The sequence below is a fragment of the Rhipicephalus sanguineus genome, chromosome 7 (assembly GCF_013339695.2).
Source record: "Rhipicephalus sanguineus isolate Rsan-2018 chromosome 7, BIME_Rsan_1.4, whole genome shotgun sequence".
In the NCBI taxonomy this organism is placed as follows: domain Eukaryota; kingdom Metazoa; phylum Arthropoda; class Arachnida; order Ixodida; family Ixodidae; genus Rhipicephalus; species Rhipicephalus sanguineus.
The window spans coordinates 9,503,953-9,530,821 of record NC_051182.1 but is presented as its reverse complement, the minus strand read 5'-3'; the positions used below and the strand labels follow the sequence as shown (position 1 = coordinate 9,530,821).

Below are 26,869 nucleotides of genomic sequence, written 5' to 3'. Positions count from 1 at the left end.
CTTTCAAGGCTGGATTCGTCGATTTTCCAAGCTTGTACCAACAGGCCCAACATCAGACTCTTCTAAAAGTGGGCAGGGAGCAGTGCCTCTTTCCCAGCGTGGTCTACGAGATCCCCTTGTCGTGTGGTAGAAGTTACGTTGGCCAGACCGAACAGTGCCTGAATGACAGGCTAAGACAGCATAATAATAACGTCAGAAATGGCAGAGAGGGCCACCTCGCGATACACTGCCGGGATTGTCATTGCGTTCCGGACTTTAGCGCCTGCGCGGTAGTTGGCCGAAGTCCTGATAAGTCAGTACGATTAATTATTGAGGCTAAGAATATAATCGAATCAGGTGATCTATGCGTCAGCGTTGCCTCCATTTCATTATCGCCAAAAGAGTTACGCTACTTGAATGCGACTGCGCATTGAGGCACGATGACTGCGCACGTGGTGTGTAAATATGTTCTGTGCTCTTTCTAAATAAATCTATGTTGGAAGTGGCACTCCGTGTGTGTGTGTTCCTATTCTTCGTCCGTGTCCTATTCACGCCTTATAACTTCAAATATGAATGATCATGTTGCAAGGTGTGGCTTAACGTGGTCTAAATGACAGTTTTATGTTTAAGTGAAAATACCGGCGTCGAGCTTTTACAGCTTCATTTATAAGCAGTATGACATTTCACTGCTGTTGTTAGAAGGTGAATCGGTGTTTGAAGCGGGCCACGTTTCGCCTGTGGCGTAAAACAACATAGAAAAGAACAAGTGATACTGGCTATGGGCTCACTTAACAGGCAATCTATAAGCAAGGGCAACCGGGGGGGGGGGGGGGGGTGCGCAGACAGTGGTGGAAGTTATGTCGGCGAGACTGGTAACTTTCAGCAAAGACTCAAACAGCGCATGCATGATGTAAGAACGAAGGTTTCATCGAACGCGCAGGCCGAGCACGTAGAACCAACTGGCTATAGACTGCGGCGATAGGGCAGAAGTAACAGAAGGTGAAAAGAACTGCACTTCTCTGTTTGTCATCTTGAATCTCTGACAATCCAGACAACGGCGCACGCGTAATGATGGCAACTTCCCACACCTGCACGCATGTTGCTACGTCATATTTTAAAATATGCATAACGGGACTGCATTCATTTTTCATAGTGAACAAGGCTTCCTTGCTTTTATGTGAACATGCCTCCCCCCACCCCCGCCGTTGTCTCCGCCTATGGGGCTGTGGATGAAAAGTGGGTGCTGAGCCTCACGCAGTGGTAGTTAGATAAATTTGACATGAGAGTTGGTATGGCTGGAAGAAAACGTCACAAAAGTTGTGTTGTAGTGTAGCGAACACCTTGACTCACGACGAGCCAAGAAGCACAAATATAGGCGGATGGCGCTTGCTTGCCGTGCAGTCCTGTATTGGGTGTTTTTCTTTCTTGCTCTGCATATATGTGCACACAGTTGTTTGGTCATGACACACCAGAGAAATTTGGAATGCGACTTACCAGCGAATTTTAGTGCATAGGAATGAGGGCGGCAAAAGGTGCTGACTCAGTGTGCTAGTAAGAGGGCTAGTGCAGACAGTGACTAGCGAGAGACAATGGATGCGAGGGAAGCCCAATGTGGTGATGCAGGTGTGGCACCATCGGCGTGTCGTGGTCGAGTGGCTCCAAGACGGCTCGGGAGAGAAGGCCTTCACGGAAACAATCCTGAACATGGACGCCAAGAACTACCATGCCTGGCAGCACCGCCAGTGGGCTCTGGCAGAGTTTGGGCTGTGGGACCGAGAGCTGGACTTCACCACGCAGCTGCTCAGCAATGACGTGCGCAACAACTCGGCCTGGAACCAGCGCTTCTTTGTCATCAGCCAAACGGTACTGTGCAGCCTTTTGCGCACCGCAGGTTGGACAACGTCCGACCATTTCTTATGCACTGTGAATGCATTGGTGTCCAGTTGAACACCCAAGCCAGCATGCAGCAGCAGCAGCTTGCGGTGCCAACGCTGCTGTGGCCACTGAAGTTACTGCATAGGAAACCTCTGGGAAGCCACAGTTGCACCTTAATACGCCATCTTGGGCGCAAGAGTTAACCCTGTCCATGTTGGAGATGCACAGGCATTTTTTTTCTGCTTTCTTTCTGTTCCTTATTATGTTGCAAAACTCGATTGCTCAGCTCACATATAAAAGTCTTGATTTTACGCTTACTTTTTATCTTTCCAGTCATCACCAAGCCAGATAGGCATGGAATTTCTGTCACACTTGGCTCCCTAGCTCTAACTGTGGAAGGAAGCCAATAGACCTTTTTCAAGCAATCCCAGAACCCCCTGCGGGCGCGTGAAGCACTATGGGAAAAGTGTGTACGGCGAGCCCGCCTGCTGTTCCGCCGCTCGCTGCTCGTTGGCGCCGTGGGAGCACCAAACGAAAAAAACGCGTCGCTGCTGGTTGACTATTATTAAATCCTAAATCCTACACATGTCTGAACGAACCTGCATGTATCTCTGCGCATCAAATGCGAAAGGCATTATGCAGTCAGTGTAGGTATTTACCGAGCAGATGTATACCGGATGTAGCAGTTAAGCAGCATGCGAGTTATCACTTGCCGATACATGCAGTCAAAACGTGCTATCGTGAGCAATGTAAGTTGGAACACCGAATTCGTATTTATTCAATGATTACTTATTCACAAGCCGCTATGGCATTTAATATCATAGCGGCTCATGATCGGGTTTAACAAAACTGTAGAGAGCTGTTACAATGTTCAGTTATACAGATGATTATTTAAATTTAATTGAGAAGTCACGCGCTGTACAAAAAAGTGAGCACATTCTAAACGTGTTTAAAGAAAAAGGGATGGGACTCGAATTCACTTGCGAGATGCCTTGCTCTGATAATTTGCAGTTTCTTGATACATGCTTTTAAGTTTCACTACGGTGCATGTGTGTGGGCAGTATAGCCCGCGTTCAGCGAAATCGGTGTTTAATTTCGCGTCGGCGCATTCGAATATTGGTAAACGAGGAGTTGTGATGTCATGATTACGCACGGCATTGAAAAAAAAAAAAAAAACTTGCGCACACAAAATAAGCAGTAGTTTCCCTCTGCAAAGTGATCAAAGAGGCGGGATATCCTGCGTATCATTGTATCGGTTTGCGAAAATCTGTTTGCATGGCAAAGAAAGATTAACACGGACGTCCTCATTTCGTAAATAATGAAGAAACTAGAAATATTGCAGTTATTCCATATATGTATAAGAAGTCGCATGGCCTGAAGAACGTAGGGAAGCGATGTGGGGGTGAATGTTCTGTTTGCCGCCCCAAATAAGCTTAGTCGCATTAAGGTCGCAGGGGTCTGCGGCGGGCAAAGAAAATTGCGGTCAGAGGCATGCCAATTGTTTTGTAAATTGTGTAGTAGTTAACCGCAAATTTCTCCTTCTTGTGTCCACATGTACATCGGCCAGACTGGTCGATGTAATAATACGCGATTCAGGGAGCTTCGAAATTCATTGAATGGAGCCGTCTCATCTCGCATCGCTATGTCAGTCATGAAAATGTAATCGCATCTTCGGAAGCACAGTAATTTTTTATACCATCAACCTAATCGGACAACGCGAGAAATTTCGGAGGCACATCATGTCACAAATAACGCCCCACTTTGTGTCAGTCAACCTTCTCAGTCGTTGCAAGACAAGGAATTCATCTTTATTAATCGACTGTAAGCACGCGCCTTGATTGTTTGACTTTCAGTTGTGTGTGAGCGCAGTTTTGTGCATTTTCTTTCTTGTACTGCTCCTTTCTTTTTTCTCTCTAAGTATTATTCCAACCAGTAGTTATAGCACCAACGAAGGTTAGTAGGCACTTATCGTTCGTTACATATAGGGCGCGAGCGACGCAATGAATGTATCTCATTTCCCCAAATGCTGACTACACTTTGTAGTGTACGCTTTAAATATCAGAACCTCATACTGTACTCGTCGACAGTGTCGATGCACGTTGATTCCAAATGCATCCGCGAATCATAGACCGCTCCTGCACTTCATAGGCAACCGAGTTGTATTTCTTTTTTTCATTTATGCCGTATAGCGCACTGGTGCCAAATAAATAAGTAAATAAAAGATGACGCTACTGAGCCGCTCAAATGGTCCAACAGTGGGACAGATGGAAATCGTCGAGAGGCCGTCGCAGCTAAACACTGAAGTTCGTGATTAAATTGCGCAGTAACATGTTGCACCTTGCCAAATTCACTGTGTCTAAGAAGTGCTGGCACGGCGCAAGCGGAAAGCTACAGCGCGATGCCCGCGCACTCGCCGCGGCGGCTGCGGCGGCATACACACATTTCCCATGAGCGATTGCGCGCCCATTGGTGGCGCTCGTGTGCTTGAAAAAGGTCTAATGCAGCGAAGTATTTTCAACCGGTTCGGGTTTGCTAATGACTGAAAGCAGCCGTGCAACACCAGCATTTGGCATGCATCTGTGCAATCATGGCCTGCAACAAGTGAAAGAGTTATGTACGTAATTCAACAGCGTTGCCGGGTGTCCAACATTCCCAACATTCCTTATGTTTAAAGGTACCGACAAATGGCCAGAACGTGTGATAAGATCCTGGTAGAAATGAAAAGACCTTGAAATATACCTTTTCGCGTTGTGAGTAGGATTTATATTTTAGGGGCGAAGCTCCTTAAGGCGGCACCCGTTCGTCCCTCGTAATCGTCGTCATCGTAGTAGTGCGTAACAAGTCTTACGCTTTGACCTCCAAGGTGGTGCCGGTGGGAGATTTCTCCTCTGCGTTGTTGAACAATAAAAAATTCGCAGCGTGCGCGTTAACTAAAAGCCGAATTCTTCTGTCTCTCATTCCCCATTAGCAGCCATTGGCATGTTCCAGTAGGAAACGTTAGTAGAAGTAGAAGTGTAAGTGTTAGCTAAAAGCCGACTTCTTCTGTCTCTCATTCCCATTAGCAGCCATTGTTTACCTCCAAGGTAGTGCCTGGTGACATTTCTCCTGTGCGTGATTAAACAATAAAAATTTTGTTCAAAACGCCGTTGATTGATGAAATAAACCAACGAAAGACGCCAGATGTTTTGTAAAAGCAGAACGAAAGAACGCCAGATGTTTTTCTTAAAGTGTAGTAGTAGTAGTTGTATGTAGCCACCTCGCCCGATCGTCAACGGGCGAGGTGGACCGGCAACGGCGCGAGGACCCTGCCGTACGAGAGTTAAATCACACTAAAAGACATACTTTGCGGGCGATACACTCTAGTGAGCTTTCAACTTTTCGTCTTAATGTACATGATAAAGAAATTATTTCTACGAAAAACGCAAGGCACACCTTGAGCAATATATTTGGTTTTGGTACGCTAAATGGAACCATGAGGCGATGCGAAGCCGGAGCACTTGCACGATCGCGTTCCGTTGGCTTTCGTTGGGCATGCTACCGACCTCGCGTCGTGGAACGCGCGTCCTGTCTTCCCTCTAGCCTTGCCTTTAATTCGCACAGGGCGAGCGGGGAATGCGGTCGCTCTTGGCGCTCTTTCGCTCGGGAGCGGACTTCTTCCTTGCATTTCACCGATCACAAGTGATAATGAAGGGACCACGTAAACCAACAGTACAATAAAAGTTTGATGTTTAATATATACACGATGTTTCACACTCTTTATATTATGTACTGGGTGCATTTCACGGAAGAGTTTCACGGTTTACAGATGATTCCCTCCGTAGCTTCGCCCCACTCATCATCATTCACCCCGTGGATATGCTGTGATTTTTTTAAATCGTCCTTAAAAGTAACACTAAAACGGTAAAGTTACGTTGTCCCTCTTAACCAGGTTCGAGAGCGCGCTCTCAAAAGGAATTGGGTCTTTTTTTGTCCTCGGGTTGTAATACCAACAAATGTGTTGGTCGTCAAAAAGCAGTTTTAGATCCAAGAACTGCAGGCAATTGTCCCTAGCCAGGTCATGCGTAAAGGTTAGCCTTCCAGAAACCGACTGAAAAACCTTGAGTACACGATTAACTACGCTATCAAGGTTATCTTATGCAGACACGTGCAGTAACACTAAATAGTCGTCAACATAATGGCAGATTTTTACAACATCTTGCCCAGAGATTAGTTGTTCAACCCGCTGGTCAAACACTGACAGATAAATGTCGCAAAGTACGGGTGCAACAGACAAACCTATACAGACTCCTGCCTTCTGCACGTAATATTTTCCATTAAACTCAATAGCCCTAGAATTGAGGTAAAACATCATCATTTCAAGGAAATGCTCTGTGCTGACCCCCGCCGCATTCTGGAAGGCTACTTCTCCAGAATCTTGTTCTTTCTGCCTGACAGTGGCGAACAAACCATCGTGCGGGATTGCGTGGAATAGGTCTTCGATGTCAATCGAAAACCCTGTAGTAGTCATCGGAAGACCTTGTTCCAAGAGGCTGGCAACTTCCATCGAAGAGCGCACTAGAAAGGGGTCCTTGCCCACGATCAGTTTTAGGTTCGAGTGAAGGAAGTTCCCGATTGTCCTTTGCCAGGAATCTCGTTCTGACACGATGGCTCGCAGGGGACAGTCTGGTTTATGTGTCTTGCCAGTGAAGATCTCGAGATGGCCCTCTGCTTTGCTTTCTACAGTCTTCCTTAGCGAATCCAGGCTCATGTTTTTTAGTAGTTTTACGGCTTGACGTTTCTGTATTTTTGGAAGAAAATCAGTTTTCTTGAAATTCTTACTCACTGCTTCAGTAGCTTTTCTGTTATAAGTGGCGGTGGGCATTACTACGAAGCCGCCTTCCTTGTCTGCCTGTAAGATGGCGATGTTTTTCTTGAGGTAGCTAACCACTTTTGTTAGGGTTTTCTTCACCGGTTGTCTACTTGCAGTACGTTGCAAGCAGTACATGCGTATACCATCTGCAAAATATCAACAGCTGATATAGCTAGGATGGTATTTTAAATGAATTTTCAAGTTTGCGTAAGCGATCGACACCCTTGTGCTATTGACACCCTGAAAGGCGACCTTCGGTGTCCCCCCAACTTCCCTCACGTGACCACGCTGCAACAAGTTATGACGTCATAGGCGTCATTTTTTTGCCGCGTTCGCTCCAGCAGCCTACTTCTCGGTGACTGCTCGCGAACCGCGCGGAATCACAGTTCTGTGTGCTGACGTGATCGAACGCTGCACCCGCTAGGTGGTGATAGCTGCAGCCATGTTGCACCCGGAGGCTTATCGTTTTTGAAACCGAAACACGCTGGTCGGTAATGAGGAGCCTGTAATTAATTATCTGTCGCGCATTGCATCAAACGATGTGCCGTGTTGTGATTAACATGTCCCCAGCAACACATTGCAGCAAGAAAATGCGAGGCCAACATTTTTGTGTCACTACCCTTTAATTACACCTCATTAAGATAATTAAGCGGAGCCAAGGTAAGTATAAATAAATCTGATTAAGCATAGTCTAACACGGTAGCGCCTAAGTAATCAGATCATAATTAAGCGTAATTAAGCCGAACGTAATTTCAACGATTGCAAGCAATCCAAGTCGAATTGTCCATGAGCCCAGAGAAGCCAAGCTCAGGACGATAGTAATTACTCCTGACCGAGTCGAACCCAACTAAGTTTAATTAAGTACAATTAGTTTTAATTAAGACTAATCCCAGTGATGACTCATTAAGTAGTGTGACATCGAACCATACACAACCAAGATACTCAAGTTTCATGTGGCATAATTATGCTAATTAAGCCTCATTATGCTCTAATTAAGCTGAGCCAAGGTAAGCCTAAATGAAAAAAAGCACAGCGTGCACTAGAGGCGCAAGGCTGAGTCACAGCGGAGCTGATGGTCTCCTAGCAAGTCTGGGCTTAGGTCAATCTCAGTGTGATGAGTAAAGGCGGGGCACGAGGCGCGTGCCGAACGTGGAAGCGCGGCAACGGTGCGCGAGAAGCAAAAGTCACCCGATGGCACGCGCACCAGCCACGTCGACGCAGAGGATTGGCCAGATGGGGGCTCGTGGCATGCGACCCGAGCCGTGATGGTGAACGACGAAGGATGATCGTGGCACTGGGCTGTGGGGCACCGGACGGAGAAGATCGAGGAAGGAGCAAGCGTCGCACCCGCGGCGAAAGCGGCTGGTACTCGGTTCTGGAGGTGGCGGAACGCAAGGCCCGGGGAGTGGCCGTCGACCTTGGAAGGCTCCAAGCGAGGCTGCCCGGACACGTCGCCCCTCACTACAGCAGTTCCGGGATCGTCAGCAGCCCTTCTCTTCTCGGCAGGACGGCTGCCGACCACAGGTCAGTCAAGGAGACGCCCGTCACCAGTGGAGTCCCGAAGCAAGGAACCAAGGCCCAGTTAGGCCTAACCTCGACGGACCGAGGACGGAGAAGACCACTGGGGACGCACGCGACGAGAGCAAGCGGTAGGCTGGACGAAGGCGACCGACAATGAACTTCGAAGACTACTGAGGACGTCGGCGACGGCCTAGACGAGGGATGGACGCGACGGGAACTTCGAGTCGTCGCGACGTACTGTAAGAACATTCTCGTCTCGTACCGCAAGGCCCATAGTGGCCAGACTGAGTTGGACACGTAGCTAAGCATAGCTAAAACGCTTTGTTTAGTTAATTTCGGTTCTGGGCATGAACTGACATGTCGCAAGAATGTAAATAGGTTTTTGTTATATTGCTCAGTGTTCTTAACGCTTTTTTCTTTGTCACCTTTTCGCTCATGATAAACTTTGTTGTTTTTTGCCATCCTACCACGGTCTCCTGAGCCCGTCTCACTCTCTCCCGATCCGTTTTTGCAAGCACCCCCGAGATAACACGTGACAAATAATTGGCGAGCCTGCCAGGATCCAATCCTGCCCAGTCACTGATTCTCGAGTGGTGCGAAGATGGATTGGGAGAAGTTGGCGGCCGTGGCCAAGGACTTGGGCATGAGCAAGGAGGAGACGCTGAAGTTCTTTGATAACGCGGAGCGAGTTGAGCAGGAGAGAGCGCGCGAAGAACAGAAGAGAGCGCGCAGAGCAAAAGATGGAAAAGGAAATTTTAGAACTTAAGGTGCGTTTGGCACTCGCGAACGAAGCATCGCGAGACGGTGCAAGTGTAGGTAGTGGCCCATCGACAGCATCGGCCATTACGAGAACGGATAACTGGGCTAGTTTGTGGGAACTCATGTTAAGGCAGGTAGCGCAAAGAGACACGGACACAAGCGAAGAATAAGTGCACAGGACAAGCGCCATCTAGGACAAGCGCTTGTCCTGTGCACTTATTCTTCGCTTGTGTCCGTGTCTCTTTGCGCTACCTGCCTTAACATGAGCATCGGCCAATTCACCATCTCCCGGACGAAAGCCTGTCTGCCCTCGTAAGCTAATGGCACCCTTTGATGAGCGCAGGGACGACTTGGATGCGTATTTGCATCGCTTTGAGAGGATCGCAATAGGGCAGGGCTGGGAGAGGGGTGAGTGGGCCAATGCTCTGAGCCTTTGTCTCGCGGGAGAAGCACTGAGTGTGTATGGCCGCATGCCAGCAACAGAGTCATTAGACTATGACTTGGTAAAGAAAACTTTATTGGAAAGATTCCGGCTGACCGCCGAAGGGTTTCGTGAAAAATTCCGGTCGTGCAAGCCGGAGAATTCCGAGACTGGCAAGCAGTTTGTCTGTCGACTGTCGAACTACTTTGATCGATGGATGGAATTGTCAGAGACAGCAAAAACTTACGAAGGCGTCCGCGACAAGGTAGTTGGAGAGCAATTCCTCAACCGGTGCAGTGGCAAGTTGGCAGTATTCTTGAAAGAAAGAAAGGTGGGCACGGTAGAGGAAATGGCAAGGCAGGCCGACCAGTTCATGGAGGCGCAAGGGCTGAGAAATCTTGGAAAGGGGGTCGGTGAAAATACTATGGCAGCAGAGGGAGAGGCTAGAGAACAGGTCCCAATGAGCAAATTCAGGGCACAACAGCGATGTTTTTTGTGCAACCGGCCGGGACATATTGCCGTCAATTGTCGTACAAAGATAAGCCACAACGAAAAGGCAGTGACGTGTGGAAAGTGCCAAAAAAGAGGACACAAAGCAGAGGATTGCAAGATAAAGTCAGTAGAAAAGGCTGCGTGTGTTTTGAGATACAGAGATGAGGGACGGAAAGAAACAGGCATGCCCGTAGTAGAAGGCGAGGTGCAAGGGCACAAGGCTACAGTGTTGCGAGATACAGGTGCTGATACCGTGTTGGTACGGAAAAGTTTAGTGGCACCGGAGAATATGACAGGGCAGGTAAAGCCAGTGGTTTTTGTGGACAGAACAATCCGGTATCTGCCAGAAGCTAAGATACAGGTAGCTACACCATTCTATACGGGGCTGGTTACAGCGAAGTGTGTTGAGGATCCCCTATACGAACAGAATAGAAAGTTGGGCGAGTTGGTGTATATTCATATTTAAAGAAAAGCGGCGCACAAAAAAAGACGGAGACAAAGAAGAGAACCACACACAGCGCTGCTACTCACAACTGAAAGTTTATTCAGAGGAACAAAAATTTAAAAGGTAAAAACCGCGCATGACAAGTGAGGTACAACGTGATTAGGTGATACGCTCATCAATAAAAGTAAACTCTTTTTTGTGCAATGTAACCGAGGTCTGGCTTACACAAGCATCACGTGACTTGTTAATATGATAGGCTTCAGAAACCTCACGGGTGAATTGATCGTGGTGCTTAAAAATAATAACTGTGTTAGACAGAACAGGTGTGCACCCACACGTGGCACAATGCGATGCCAAATGGGAAGGCGAGCCGTTATGCAAAGAGAGATAGTGCTCCCGCAACCTTTTATTGACACAGCGGCCCGTCTGTCCGACATAATGAAGGCCACAAGACAAAGGAATGCGGTACACCACCCCCACAGCACAAGGCACATACTTATTTCTATGGTTTACGGCACATTTCTTTACATCTGGCTTGTCCTTCTTGTCTAGCTTATTTGACACCAAAGCACATATCTTTCCCAGCAGCGCTGTGTGTGGTTCTCTTCTTTGTCTCCGTCTTTTTTTGTGCGCCGCTTTTCTTTAAATATGACCCCTATACGACTTGGTAGTGGGAAATGTACCTGGTGTGAGAAAGGCTGATGACCCTGATCCATTGTGGAGAAGGACTAAGAAAGGCGTGGAGCAGAGTAAAGATATTAGAGATTTGGGGCCGGCAGAAGGGGAGGATCCAAAAGTAGAAATGGAAATGGCAGCAGCAGTGCAAACTAGGGCCTCCAGTAATGTGAGAAAGAATACGAGACCACTACAAGTCACCGACATTAAGGGGTTGGATGTATCAGCGGAGAAGTTCAAGGAATTGCAGGAGAAGGATCCATCTATTCGAGCGTGCGAGGGGAAATTAGGAGAGATTATGAAAAGGAAGAAGAGTGGCACAATTTGTGAAGCAGAAGGGGCTGGTATATCGCAAGCGCGTATTTAGCTCGGGTAGAGAAGTCCTGCAGCTGATGGTGCCGGAGGAGTTAAAGGATACAGTACTGAAACTGGGTCATGATAGTATTATGGCCGGGCACCAGGGAATAAAAAATACGCTAGAGAGGATCACAGAGGAATTCTTCCGGGTAGGAGTGCAAAGCGATGTGAAAAGATACGTTAATTCGTGCGATGTTTGTCAGAAGACCGTTGCTAAAGGGCGAGTAGGTAAAGTTCCACTGGGTAAAATGCCGATTATAAAGTCACCGTTTGATAGGGTGGCTATCGATATTGTAGGGCCAATCAATCCAGTGTCAAGTAAGGGAAATCGATATGTTCTGACCCTGGTAGATGTGGCTACCAGGTATCCTGATGCGGTCGCGTTGAAAACCATAGACACCATTCAGGTAGCCGAAGCTCTGGTGGACATGTTCTCAAGATACGGCATACCAAAGGAGGTACTCAGCGATAGAGGGTCGAATTTTACCTCAGAAATGATGAGGGAAGTACACAGATTGATGTCCATCGACCAGAAATTAACTACACCGTATCACCCGATGGCCAACGGGTTGGTGGAGCGGTTCAATGGAACGCTGAAAACTATGTTGAAAAGGATGTGTAAGGAAAGGCCTAAGGATTGGGATAGGTACCTGCCGGCACTCTTGTTTGCATATCGGGAGGTACCGCAGGCCAGTCTAGGATTCTCGCCCTTTGAGATGCTGTATGGAAGAACGGTCAGGGGACCAATAACAATTTTAAAAGAGTTGTGGTCAAGGGAAGAGCTTGGAATGGAGGAAAAGAACACATACACATATGTGCTACATCTGAGGAACCGGCTAGAAGAAACATGCAAAATAGCTCATCAAGAATTAGAACGAGCCAAGCAAAAACAAAAGACCTACTATGATCATAAAGCAGTGCGGAGGGCACTAAAGGTAGGAGATAAAGTTCTGGTACTGCTGCCCACGGAAAATAACAAAATGTTAATGCAGTGGAAAGGGCTGTTTACCGTCACTCAAAAGAAGAGTGAAATGGACTATGAAATTTCAGTACATGATCAGAAAAAGGTCTTTCACATCAACATGCTAAAAAGGTATGAAGAAAGAATAGAGGACAGGAAGGAAAAAGAGGAAGAGATAGCTACCATATGTATGGTGATTACAGAGGAAAACGAGGAAGAGGTACCTACATATAATAGGAAGAAGACTATGGGGGTAGAGAAGGTGGCAATAAATCCTTCCCTGGAGGGCTCACAGGCCACAGAGCTAAGAGATATAGTGGGTAAATTTAGTGAGATTTTTTCAGATTTACCTGGGCGTACTGAGATAGTGAAATGCGAGCTCCAATGCTCCACAGAAACACCCGTGTATGTCAAGCAGTACCCTTTACCCATAGCTATGCAGGAAGCCATCGAGAAAGAAGTGGATGAGATGATAAAGCAAGGCATAATTGAAAGGGCCAACTCTGCCTATAACGCACCCCTGGTAGTAGTTAAAAAACCAGATGGCTCAAACCGGGTGTGTGTAGAAGGAGACTAAATAACATCCTGAAAACGGATGCGGAACCTATTCCAAGGATTGATGTGGTGGTGGCTAAAGTGGCAAATAAAAGATATTTCTCGAAGCTAGACCTTTCAAAGGGGTATTGGCAAATACCAATGGAGGAAGCGTCGAAAGAAAAGACAGCCTTTGCGTGTTCCAGGGGGTTATTCCAATTCAAATACATGCCTTTTGGGTTGAAAACGGCAGCGGCAGTATTTACAAGATTGATGAGGCAGGTTTTACAGGATGTGCCCCATGTAGAGCATTATATTGACGATATCTTGGTGGCGACGGACACATGGGAACAGCACCTACAGGCCTTGGAGCAGCTGTTTAGGAAGATAAAGGACGCTGGGTTGACAGTTAAACCTACCAAGTGCGAATTAGGGTACAACACTATGGATTTCTTGGGGCACAAATTAGGGTTAGGCCATGTGGGACCAAAGCAAGATATATTGGACAAAATCCAAGCAGTGGAAAGACCGAAAACGAAGAAACAGGTACAATCATTCCTAGGCTTGACAGGGTTCTATCGCGAGTTCATACCCCATTACACAGAAATAGCAGGACCGCTTATCGAGTTAACCAGGAAGGGCGCGAATAATGTGGTGAAATGGGAGGCGGTGCATGAAATTGCATTTGAAAGGTTAAAGCGTGAAATGTCACACTCTCCCATATTGTTGGCTCCAGATATGCAGAAAGAGTTTGTGCTACGAACGGATGCGTCGAATAAGGCACTAGGGGCAGTACTCCTGCAAGAGAAAGAGGGAATTCTCCACCCCGTGTTCTTTGCAAGTAAGAAGCTTAATAGCGCGGAGCAGAATTACTCCACTATTGAAAAAGAATGTTTGGCTTTGGTATGGGCAGTAAAAAAGTTTCATATCTATTTATTTGGGAAGCCCTTCAGAGTGCAAACAGATCATCAACCCTTAGAATTTTTGAGCAAAGCAAGGTTAACGAACGGAAGGGTGATGAGGTGGAGCCTGACCTTGCAGGAGTATTGTTTCCACGTGGAGTATATCAAGGGCCGATAAAACGTGGGGGCGGATTTTATGAGCAGAGCCATGTGAATTAGATTACAGTGTGTCGCGAAGTGCGAACTATGTGGACATTGGGGCATCGAGAAGTGGGGACGATAGCAGTGACTACACGTGGACAAAAGTGCAGTGAATAGTGAGTAAGTGTGAGACGAGGTCGGCGGAATATGGAGCTAAGCAAGAAAGAGGCCAGGAGGAAAGCACAAGGTGCGAGGCTGCATCATATGGATGACGAAAACAAGTTTTTTTTGAAGAAAAAACTCTTTAAAAGGGGGCCCAATGTGATGAGTAAAGGAGGGGCACGAGGCGCGTGCCGAACGTGGAAGCGTGGCAACGGTGCGCGAGAAGCAAAAGTCACCCGATGGCACGCGCACCAGCCACGTCTACGCAGAGGATTGGCCAGATGGGGGCTCGTGGCATGCGACCCGAGCCGTGATGGTGAACGACGAAGGATGATCGTGGCACTGGGCTGTGGGGCACCGGACGGAGAAGATCGAGGAAGGAGCAAGCGTCGCAGCCGCGGCGAAAGCGGCTGGTACTCGGTTCTGGAGGTGGCGGAACGCAAGGCCCGGGGAGTGGCCGTCGACCTTGGAAGGCTCCAAGCGAGGCTGCCCGGACACGTCGCCCCTCACTACAGCAGTTCCGGGATCGTCAGCAGCCCTTCTCTTCTCGGCAGGACGGCTGCCGACCACAGGTCAGTCAAGGAGACGCCCGTCACCAGTGGAGTCCCGAAGCAAGGAACCAAGGCCCAGTTAGGCCTAACCTCGACGGACCGAGGACGGAGAAGACCACTGGGGACGCACGCGACGAGAGCAAGCGGTAGGCTGGACGAAGGCGACCGACGATGAACTTCGAAGACTACTGAGGACGTCGGCGACGGCCTCGACGAGGGATGGACGCGACGGGAACTTCGAGTCGTCGCGACATACTGTAAGAACATTCTCGTCTCGTACCGCAAGTAGAGTGTACTAGAACTGTCGAGTGGCGTGAACTTGCCTCGCCGCCTGATGCCTTCCGCGTCGACCGTAGTGGCGGCGCTGCAGTCGCTCGGTACTGAAGGCGCGCAGCGCCGCGCGCTAGAAAGGGCCGCTAGAACTGCTCGACGCGTCGGCGGCACCCGGCTAATCGGCACTGATGTGGCTTTCGTTGCGTGTCTATCATTATTAAGCGTAGGAATCGTCGTCGTAAGCCTTGATGGACGACACTTCAAAGATTTTTATGGATGCTTGCTTCATATATGCCTTTGGGAGATACTGCAAATCAGTTCTTGTAGCCGAAGTGACTGCTGGAAAGTACGCAAAATATAAAAATGAAAACGGGCTGACACCGACCGTGAATATTCACGATCTCAGTGTAATTGAGCCGAACTCATTGCTGAGCTATTTAGAACAATTACTCTCAATTAACTAGACGCCGAACGACTGCCAGAAGAAAGAGACAGAGGAAACAAAAAGGGCGTACCTTATGCCGATTTCTTTGTTTCAATGCTTTCTTCTGGTGGTGATTCGGCGTCTAGTTTATTCAGAGTAACTGAGCTGCTCTAATGGAATTTAACTGTGCTCAGAAAGCTGTGTGCTGATATTGTGCCGAAAGCACACCGAACATTTACCGCGCGTTGTCGAAGCTGCGTGTACGGTGCGTATCTTTACAAATGCGCTGTAAATATGACTTCGACATTACGAGGGCTCAAAGGTATTGGAACTCAAAGTTAACTCGACCGGTACAAATAACGGTCGTCCTCAGGTGCCTTGCACGGATATTGTTATTAATTGCTAGGCGCCGGGTGGGGAGGGGATACTTTACTGTCCGTATTTGTGCGTGTAAATATATATCCACACACACACACACACACACACACACACACACACACACACACACACACACACACACACACACATATATAAACATAATCTCGCAAAACAGAGCACCACCGCCCCTCCTGGCTTCACTTTTGACACTTTACAGATAAAGCAATGAAATTATAATACAAAACGTTCTCAAAAAGAAGTTTTTCTAATGACATCGATAGAAGATCAGGAAATGTGCAATATAAGCTGTCCATTGAAAATGAGAACTGGCTGTAATGAATTTAGCAGAATAACCGACGGGCTACATTTACATCTGCGCATTTTAATATGCTTGAGATAAGCCCGGATGCATGAAGTTTGTGCATCGGAGGTGAACACGCGCCTTCGGCTCGGCTTCCTGGCTCGCCTTCCTGGTATTTTAAGCCCTCAGATGTCGCATAACCAATGCATCGTAACCGCGGAAGCATGCTGTTGAAACAAGATAGCCTTTCGGCATTAAAGAAACAGCGAAAAACTGGCAGAACTCAGCCGTCACTAATATAAATGTTGCGATAGAGTCATTTGTACTCAGGTTACTCATGAAACAGTCGAGCGCATTGGAGCTCATACAGAGATCAATGCTCTGGATATATGGTAGAGACTGCCGGCAGAAGAATTGTAGGCTTTTTTTCGTCGCTGGTTCATTAGTTCTTCGTTGTCAGTGTTCGTAGTCAATTATAGTGTAGCGTGGCTCGAAGTGCTGCTTGCAAACCGCACAGCAATCAGTGAGCAGCTAGATGCATGTGCGCAAAATCCGATTGTCGCCTTCTTTGGGGGTCGGCAGGCTTCAAGAACAGGGAATACCTCGGAGCAATTTTGGCACGCCTGCATATTCACTCTTGCACCATGGCGCGTAGCAGGCGTTGAGACACCGATTGAAGCTCAGTAATGCATTAAAGGTGCTCAAAACGCGCAATTACACGCTTTCATAGGCTGCGACGAGCGCGCGCCAAATGCAGACGCTCTTAATTCACAGCTTCAGTACAAAGTGACTACAGCGCCGCCGCTACGGTCGCCCGTCGGAGCATCACCCGAGATGCGGCGCGGCCGCTTCGTTCGTTCCACTGCCCCCTTCTAGTACACTGTACCGCAAGGCCCATAGTGGCCAGACTGAGTTGGACACGTAGCTAAGCATAGCTAAAACGCTTTGTTTAGTTAATTTCGGTTCTGGGCATGAACTGACATGTCGCAAGAATGTAAATAGGTTTTTGTTATATTGCTCAGTGTTCTTAAGGCTTTTTTCTTTGTCACCTTTTCGCTCATGATAAACTTTGTTGTTTTTTGCCATCCTACCACGGTCTCCTGAGCCCGTCTCACTCTCTCCCGATCCGTTTTTGCAAGCACCCCCGAGATAACACGTGACACTCAGTCAGGCTTAATTATGTCGAATTAGGCATAATTAGCATAGTCATGCAACTTTAAACTCAAGTATGGTGGGCTTGGTTCAATGTCACACAACTTATCAGCCCTAATTACGCCTAATCATACTTAGTGCTATTACACTTAATTGAGATTAAATAAGATCGACTGCGTCAATGGTAATTAGTACCTTCGTGAGCTTTGCTTCACTAGCTTCATTGGGAATTCGACTTCGATGCCTTGGATTAATTAGGGATAATTAGGTCTGACGTAATTAGATTTCAATATGCTGGAATTAATTTGACGATACTATTCTTAACTGTGCTTCATCAGATTTGTCTATACTTACATTCGCTTTGCTTAATTAGCTTAGTTAGGCATAATTAACATAACTTTGCCACATAAATTTCGAGTATATCGGCTGTGTTTGGTTCAACCTCACACTACTTATGCAGTCATAATTAGGAGTATTAGTCAACACTAATTACACTTACAGCTAATTGTGCTTATGCTCGATTCGGTCGGTAGTAATTAGTATCTTCCTGAACTTGGCTTCTCTGGGCTCATGGATTATTCGACTTGGATTAATTGGCCACGATTAGGTTTGGCTTATTTAGACGACTTAATTATGCTCTGCTTAATTAGGAGATACCACGCCCACCTAGGTTTAATTAGGTTTGGCTACACTTACCTTGGCTTAACTAGGCTCATCTTAGCTTAAAGGGGTCATAAACCACTTTTCAAAGTAATGATCTAATGACCTCAGTATCGTAGTTTACTGCCTCCAGAATCGATTGCCGCAAAAATTTCTCGAATCCGTCAAGGATGAGTGGAGTTAAGGGTGTTTGGCGCACGTTCTCAGTGCTTTCTCTCATTTCTCGTGCCGACGAGCGCACTGGAAGCTGCACGGGAAGGGATGGCATGGGGGAAAGAAGTTACGTCAGCGCGCGTCATGAAACGCGATCGCTCTCCCGCTGTGATTCGCATGCGCGAGGGCGGCTACCGTGTAAAGTTAGCAGACTGAGGAGTGCGGCGCCGGCAAGTGGCGGCAACCCGTGGCAAGAAGCGCATCTGATCCGAACGTCGCTCTCGATTTATGTCGGCTATCGGCCAATGAGGATGCTATATGTCTTTTGCGACACGGAGAAGCAGATACGCGACGTCAACCGGCAGACGCCCCGCCCACCGATGAGAGTGAGAACCGGCCTCTGTTTGAAAAGGGGGCGCCTGAGAAAACAACAACTTCGCGCTCCGCTTGTGGACTTTACGCGGCGCGCACGACTGCAATATTTGGCTGAGCAGTTCATAGCCGTGTCAGCTTTCTGCAGGATGTGTTCATTCAACAAGCGCAAGGGGTGCTTCATGACCCCTTTAACTTGGCTTAACGCGGCAAAGGCAAGCTGGGCTGAGTTGTCTGGTGTTCGCAAGCGGTGTCACCGGAAAACTGAATTATGATTGGCTTTATTAGGCTACACGATGCTAGCTATGCTTAGTTAGGCTAATTAAGCGATGTAAAAAGTGATGTGCGCCCAGCGCTCGAGCCGGCCCCGCCGCAGCCGCTACGAAAATCAACGGCACAGATGCGATGGAGCAAAGCAAGCGACACCCATTTGACGTTTTGTCCAAGGTAAATGTAAATGGTAGCGAAGCTTCCATAGAAGCCCATACGTTCAGAAAATGGCGGCTCATCAGCTGCCCATGGGGCTTAGCGCCATCTGTGTGAGGAGGGAACACTTCGGCGGAACAAATAATAAAGTGGATGTGATGCAATATCCGGTAAAAAAGTGACGTCATTGTGTTGTCACTAGTGCGAAATTTGACCTCAAAATATTTTTCTTAGGCCCCTGATCGCTAAGGACTCGCGCTACGGCGAGCTGGCAACCTCTTGGCGAGTGCGCTTGAAGACAACGCTAGCTAAACTAATATCGACCCGTGACTAAACAGTGGTGTTTAAGTGTACCGCCGTTCAATTCGCCTTGGCTTTACTAGGAAACCTTACGGGTGAGAAACAGCGCTAAAAAGACGGGACAAGAAAGGACACGAGACGACGGCGCTGACTAACAACCAAATGTGCTTTATTCCTTCAGTCAGCATAAATATACTTCACCACTAACGTAATGAAAATACAGAAAACTCAGCCTGCGCAGAAGCAGTAGGGCGATCAACGAGACATGAATTCTATCTCCTTCGGAAGGAGGGAAATCGAGGGGAAGCTTACACATGCCTCGCCGCTATTGTAGATGTGATAAGCTTCTGAAATGAGGCGCGCGCGCTCGTCATGGTATTTTGACAAGAAAGTGGTATCGTTAAAAGATGGATGGCAACCGCAACTGTTACAGTGAAGAGATAACTGACTATCTGTAGCTTGTTTTTGAACCTTGTTCAAATGCTCGCGCATGCGGTCATTAGCGCACCGCCCCGTTTGCCCGACATAGTAACGCCCGCAAGAAAGTGGAATCTTGTATACAACTTCTTGACAACATTCAACAAACTTCTGCCTGTGCTTCTTAGTGCATCTTCTTTTCTTCTCTTCTTCTCGGTTGACTTGCTGGCACAGGCTACCAAGCTTATTTTGGGCAGAAAACAACAGCCTAACGCCTGCCCTGCTGACAACTTTCTTGAGATTGTGCGCGACTTTGTGCACGTACGGAATAACCGCAACAGTTTGCTTCGAGTTTTTCTCGGATTGCACAGCAGCTGAGCGCTTGTTTTTAAAGCCTGCTACGAGGCTTTCGGCAATGTTAGTCAAAAGCGTTGCTGGAAAACCTGCGAGCTTCAGGCGTGCTACTTGTGAAAGAAAACTTGCTTCAACTTGGTGGTCACAGGACCTGTCTAGCGCCGCCTTCATGCAAGCTCTTGCAATTCCGCGTTTAACAATCTTCGAGTGCGCAGAGGAAAAAGGGAGAAGGCTCTTTTGAGATCTGGGCGCATAACTCCAACATAAATGGCTATTTGAGAACGAGAGTTCCAAGTCTAAGAAGCGCAGTTTGCTGTCTGAGGGATGCTCAGTGGTAAGTTCAAAAGAACTTAATTCCGTGAGGAACACGTCAAAAATTGTAGCAGCAGCAGGCTGCGCGTCAGAAGGGTTAGTCCTGTAAAAGATTAAAAAGTCATCCACGTATCGCATCACCTTAACCGTGCTCGTCTTAGCTTGCTCTCAAGATTGCGGTCATAGCTAGCTAATAAAATGTCACTAAGAACAGGGGCGATGCAAGAGCCTATGCACACACCTTTCCGCTGTATAAAAAGCTTATCTTCCAAGCAGACAAAGGTGGATCGCATATAAAACTTTAAAAACTCTGAAAACCTGTCCACAGTGATTCCACTTGCGTTTTGAAACCTAAGAGCCCCATATTTGTCAATACAGTTGCTAACTTCTGTACACACATCTTCCTGAGGCAACGAATAATATAAGTCCTTGATATCCACGGAAAAGGCACGCACGCCCACTGGACACTCATCCCGGAGAAAGGCAGAAACAGTACCTGGCGTCCTTATGAGGTAGGGGTCGTCGACATCAAGGAGGCACAAAAACTTTTGCAGAAACACTCCCACTTCTCGTTGCCAGGTTCCGCGCTCAGAAACAATGGCCCGGAACGGGCACTGTTCCTTGTGGGTCTTGGCGCTGAAGAAGGCCGAAAGGCTGGTCTCTTTGCAGGCCTTTACGGAGGATGCCAGTTTTGCAAGCCCGGCTTTTTCGCATAGTTGAACGGCCTTTGTTTTTACCTTCGCAGGAACCACTCCTTTTACTTCGTTGAAGTTACCAAGAATGGCCGCGTCTGCTTTTTCTTTGTAGAGACCTCGAGGCAACACGACGAATCCTCCTTCTTTGTCGGAATCCTCCTTCTATGTCGGGCAAACGGGGCGGTGCGCTAATGACCGCATGCGCGAGCATTTGAACAAGGTTCAAAAACAAGCTACAGATAGTCAGTTATCTCTTCACTGTAACAGTTGCGGTTGCCATCCATCTTTTAACGATACCACTTTCTTGTCAAAATACCATGACGAGCGCGCGCGCCTCATTTCAGAAGCTTATCACATCTACAATAGCGGCGAGGCATGTGTAAGCTTCCCCTCGATTTCCCTCCTTCCGAAGGAGATAGAATTCATGTCTCGTTGATCGCCCTACTGCTTCTGCGCAGGCTGAGTTTTCTGTATTTTCATTACGTTAGTGGTGAAGTATATTTATGCTGACTGAAGGAATAAAGCACATTTGGTTGTTAGTCAGCGCCGTCGTCTCGTGTCCTTTCTTGTCCCGTCTTTTTAGCGCTGTTTCTCACCCGTAATCATGAACCAACCAGCCCAAATGCGTACCCTTCTAGGAAACCTTATTCTTGGAGCTTTTATTCTACGTTCGTGTCATCTTCCATAGGGTGAATAAAGTAGGCAGCAGCGTACCTCTCATGTTTGCAACGTTGCTGATGTTTTTCGCACATGCGCAGGGGACTTAAAGAGCGCACTGCATGTGTGCTTCAGTTCTAATGAGAAGAAGTGACTCCTGGTCACGCCAAAATAATGATATTTCAGTTTTATTCAATGGTCACAATAACACAATTTTATCACACCCTACACAATGCGCAACAAATGTCGTAATAAGTACAAAAAGTGCGTACACTACATGCACTATGTTTTGCCTTAGGTTCCGATAAATTAACCTTACGTGTAACGTATCAAGACATGCGAATTGTAGCGCAACAGATAACTTAGCGATCTGCTCACCGATAGCAGGAAATAAAGTAGGCACTGCGTGTTCACGAAGGAAACCGGGCAGCAGGAATACTGATCCATGAAAATCCAGCAAGCACACTACTCCGAACCGTTGCCCCGCTGTCTTATCTAGAAGAGAAGGCTCGCCAGGCATACGCGTGTTGCTATTGCATCCTTGGAACACCACATCGTTTCCGCGAGTACCGAGGAAAGCGTTCGGTGTGAAATGTTAGCCGCGTCGTGCCGTTTCCCGTTGAACACCGCAGCCAACACGTTCACCAACGATGAAACGCACCTCGAACTTCGCGAATACCAAAATCAAATTCTCACCACAATAATTCACAGAACGCATGCAAGTGCGAAACACCAGAACACGTGAGGGGGTGTGTCGTTGCAGACGAGTTTACGAGCGCGCCTTTCGATGCACCGCAAGGGCTGCACTGAATAACAATGACGTGCGCCTCTCTTCAGGGGGCGCTAAGAAAAAGGTTTTTCGTAATAATTAAACACTATCCTACGTTCTTGGCTCATTGCACCTACATAATATTGTTCACGAAATAAATGTAATTTGTAAAACATCAAGATTGCTTGGCCCTTGAATAAAACTTGGTTTTTTGGTATTAGTGTTTGTTCCCTCCAAACATAGTCGCGCTTCAATCGCAGCACCCATAATTCTCCTTGCTGGTGTCGTTGGCAATAGATTCTGAACCGCTTTTCGCCCGAAGCTTCGCGACCTATTTGAATCGACCTTGTTTTGTCTACAAGCTCCATAACCACGTCAGGCAAAGCGACATGAGAGGCCACCTGATATGACGGGACGTGCATGCGCACCACTGCTTGAGGGGTAAGCTCGACAGCAGGTGCCGCGACGGTAGATTGCGCGTCGATGCATTCTGCCACGCGATCCCGTGGTGCGTATACTTTTGCTCACGCCTGTACCTGTAACACTGTCGGCAGTACCGTGGATAGATAGAAAAGAATCCGCGCTTCTATTGTTTGCTTACTGAAGACACTACAATATCTTTGGAAGAAATAAAACAGGCACTCGCCTTGTTCAAGGAAAAACAATCATATATTGACGTTTCGGGGCCGCTACGGGTCCCTTGTTCACAATGAAGAGCATGCAAGAGTGCGTAACTATTTATGGAATGGGTGGCGCAGAGTGCGCATGTATATCTCGGGGAGATTACCTCGTGTCCGGTTAATCGCGTGTTTGGTCGTTTGACTGTGCAGTGATTCTAAGAGTAGCCGTGTCAATAGGCGCTTCTCTGTCGCAATTATGCTCGCAGAATCTGAGTCGATGATGTGGTTACTGTTTAAATGATGATCCGCTAAGGCGTTCGAGCTTGCATTGCCTTTATTGGCATCGTTCTGGTGCTGTTGGACTCTTCTATTAAATTTCCAGTTTCACCTGTGTAGAATGCGTCACAATCTTTGCATGGTATCTTGTAGATAACCACTGGAAATCTTGAGCTTTCCAGACGGTCTTTCACGCGTACGAGTGGCCCTTGAATAAAACTCACTGACGCCTTGCGCTATTGTTCCAAGTATCCAGTTCACCATGGAACAAGAATATAATGGAATGATTGCCTTCCTCGACGTTCTTGTGAGACGGTCAGCCAAAGGACTTATAACCAGTGTGTATCGGAAGCCGACCCACACAGGTAGATACCTAAGGTTTGACTCTGCGCATCCTATAGGGCAAAAACGCTCCGTTGCCGATGCTCTTTTCTCTCGCGCAATGCGCATCTGCTCTGAACCCGGTCTGCGCAAGCAAGAGCTAGCGGTGGTAAGGAAGGACCTCTGCAGCAACGGCAACCCCTCGCAGCTCCTGAGGACTCAACAATTGCGGTCTTCAGTTGCCTGCCTTGAAGAGGCTCGTGAAGCTGACAGGCCAAAACGTGCTGCTGTGCCCTATGCGCAAGGCGTCAGTGAGGCACTTTCAAGAGTGTATAACACATGCAACGTAAAAATCGCGCATGTGCTGACCAACAAGCTAAAGAAAGAACTCGTACGCGTGAAAGACCGTCTGGAAAGCTCAAGATTTCCAGTGGTTATCTACAAGATACCATGCAAAGATTGTGACGCATCCTACATAGGGGAAACTGGAAATTTTAATAGAAGAATCCAACAGCACCAGAACGATGTCAAGAAAGGCAATGCAAGCTCGAACGCATCGGCGGATCGTCATTTAAACAGTAACCACATCATCGACTGGGATTCTGCGAGCATAATTGCGACAGAGAAGCGCCTATCGACACGGCTACTTTTAGAATGACTGCGCATTCAAACGGCCAAAAACGCGATTAACCGGACACGGGGTAATCTCCCCGAGATATACATGCGCACTCTGCGCCGCCCATTCCATAAATAGTTACGCCCTCTTGCATGCTCTTCATTGTGAACAAGGGACCCGTAGCGGCCCCGAAACGTCAATATATGATTGTTTTTCCTTGAACAAGGCGAGTGCCTGTTTTATTTCTTCCAATGAATCCCCCTCGCCTGACGAGTTTTCGTCGAACCTTGGACTACACTACAATATCTATTTCTACAGCAACACCCGCTGGACAGGGTGCGATTACTTAGCTGGGGTTTTGTACTTCGCATTTTGTAATGCATATGGAAAAGGATATTGCAGTAGTTATGGAGGTTTTATTGGACTTACTATCACATTTTACAACAATTATGGCTTGTCACAGCCCATATGGAGTGCCCACTGGAGTCCGAGGCGTATAGCGCATTTTGCACGTCGCACCATGAGAATTCAAGTAATGTGCGTTGGAGGGCTGCTTGGTATGACAGTGAACCTGAAATAAACCTGCGCAGGGCACGGGACGCAGAGAGGATGGGCGCAGAGAACTACCAGAAAGCATCAAACTTCCATTTCTGACAGCGCACATGCACGCAAGCGCAGTGCGACACACCGTCTTGAAGGCCCTTTATCTACCCCAAAAATTCAAGCTCTTCTTTATGTAGATTAACGGAAGGTTCTCTAATGTACTTATCAGGACCAAGCTTCAAGATGAAGGACGCTTCCAGTACAGTAGAACCTCGTTGATCCGTTTCCAAAAAAAAAAACGTGAAAAGTAAACGTACCAACCGGGAAAACGTACGATCCGAATCCAGTAAAAATTGAGGCTGACAAGCCCATTTGAGGTGCAAGGGCAAAAAACATTTATTTCTCAAGAAACATAGTGGGTCTCATCGATTTGCGAACTTCTGGCAGCTTGCTGGAAGCCAGAGGTCAGCCATCTAGTTCCGGTCCTGACAGGAAACAACGTCGTGGTCACGTGTGTTGAAATCCCGGGGCAAAATCGAACCATTATTTAACTGCGCAAAAACCGAACAGTAACACAAGAGGAGAGGAAACCACAAACAGGCGCAGACTATCAACTGAAGCTTTGTTGCAAGAACAAGGCAATATAAAGGACAGGATAAAAAGCAAGGAAGGGCAAAGGGGGAGGAGAGAAAGCCAAGAGGGACACATATCAACAAAAACCCAGGGCACATCAACCATAGCACGCCCGCCATGCAGGACCAAGATAACATAACTCTTTTTCATGAAAAGCAATGGAGGGAACACTGAGGCAAGACTCAGATTGCTTATGAATGTGTGCGGCCTCAACAAGTTCACGCGCTCTTTGATTTTTGTGGCGGAACAACACAGAAGTGTCACTGAAGAGCAGTGAGCAGCTACATTTCTAATAATGCGCTGCTAAATGAAGGTCAGAGTGGCCTTTCAGAGAATTATAATGTTCCCTAAGTCTAACATTTAGACATTGTCCCGTTTGGCCCACGTATACACGATTGTAAGACAGGGGTATGGAGTAGACAACACTGGTGATACAAAATACATAGTTATGAACATGACTAACATTGCACTTATCCTGCGGCACAATCTGTCGATTCGCCACACGTCGGTCTACCTTGGCACATAAAGTGGATAGCTTGTTCCTGGCAGAAATTACCACTTGGACATCATATCGTGATGCGACCTTTTTTAGGCGGTGGGTAAAACCATGCACATATGGAAGAAGACCAAATTTTTTGCGCTGCGCCTTCTCTGCCAAGTTGCAACCATCAACGGCACCTTTTTTGATTTTATTGATCAACTTATCGAAGCCTTTAACAATACATCTCGTGGGAAGCCAGCTTGGCTCAGTTTTTGCACCTGCCCAGAAAAACTGGTTTCAATAAATGAGTGCAGGATTTCTTCAGCGCAGAACTGAAGCAAGAGAGTGCAGTGGCATTTTTTACCAGTTTCATGTGGCCCGATTTGCAGTTCAACACAGGTTTGACAGACCTAGGGGCGTAGAACCAACAGACATACGTGGGCGAGAGCTGCAGCTGTCGTTCGAAAAATTGGACGCAATGGTCCTTTAAGCATTCGGAAGTAAACTTTAGGCCAAGACCAAACTGCTCAAAACTCTTAAGGATACCTGCCGACATATCTTGAGTTCCCTTACGGAAAAAAAAAACAATATAGTCATTTACAAAACGAGAGACCATTATTACGGATGCTTGTAAAACCGGTTGTAGCGGCCGATCGACTCTACTTGGAAAAATATCGCTTAGAACCGGTGCCACCCTAGACCCAGTACAGACACCTTCCTTTTGCAGGTACATCTCACCATTGAAAGAAATAAAGACCCCAGGTAAAAAAACAGAAGTTCTGTGAAAGATTCAACTGACATACCACTTAAACAATGAAGACAAGTTCAGCGTTGTGACACGTAATGCATTCCTTTACTGCGGTCAAAAGGTGATTATGTGGGAGAGAATAAAAAAGGTCCTCGACATCGATGCTTACGGCGTCACAATTAACGGGGTTGTCATCACGCAGGAATTGCACAATCATTTCTGAGTTTGAGATAATGTATGGATCATCTATATGGAGAGACGATAGGCAAGTCTGCAAAAAACTACACACAATGCTGCCACGTGTCGCGTTCCGTGATTATTGCGCGAAAAGTTATACCAATCTTGTGCGTTTTTGCTGTGTAAA

The 26,869-nt window shown here is 47.3% G+C and overlaps 1 protein-coding gene across 1 annotated transcript in view; it reads left to right on the top strand.

Annotated features, from left to right (window-relative positions):
- LOC119399282 (protein farnesyltransferase/geranylgeranyltransferase type-1 subunit alpha) overlaps positions 1–26,869 on the top strand; it is a 98,513-nt gene that overhangs the window by 63,615 nt on the left and 8,029 nt on the right. Inside the window, exon 2 of the mRNA XM_037666099.2 lies at positions 1,603–1,842. Coding sequence (XP_037522027.1) covers positions 1,603–1,842 — 240 coding nt within the window. The remainder of the gene's footprint in view (positions 1–1,602; positions 1,843–26,869) is intronic.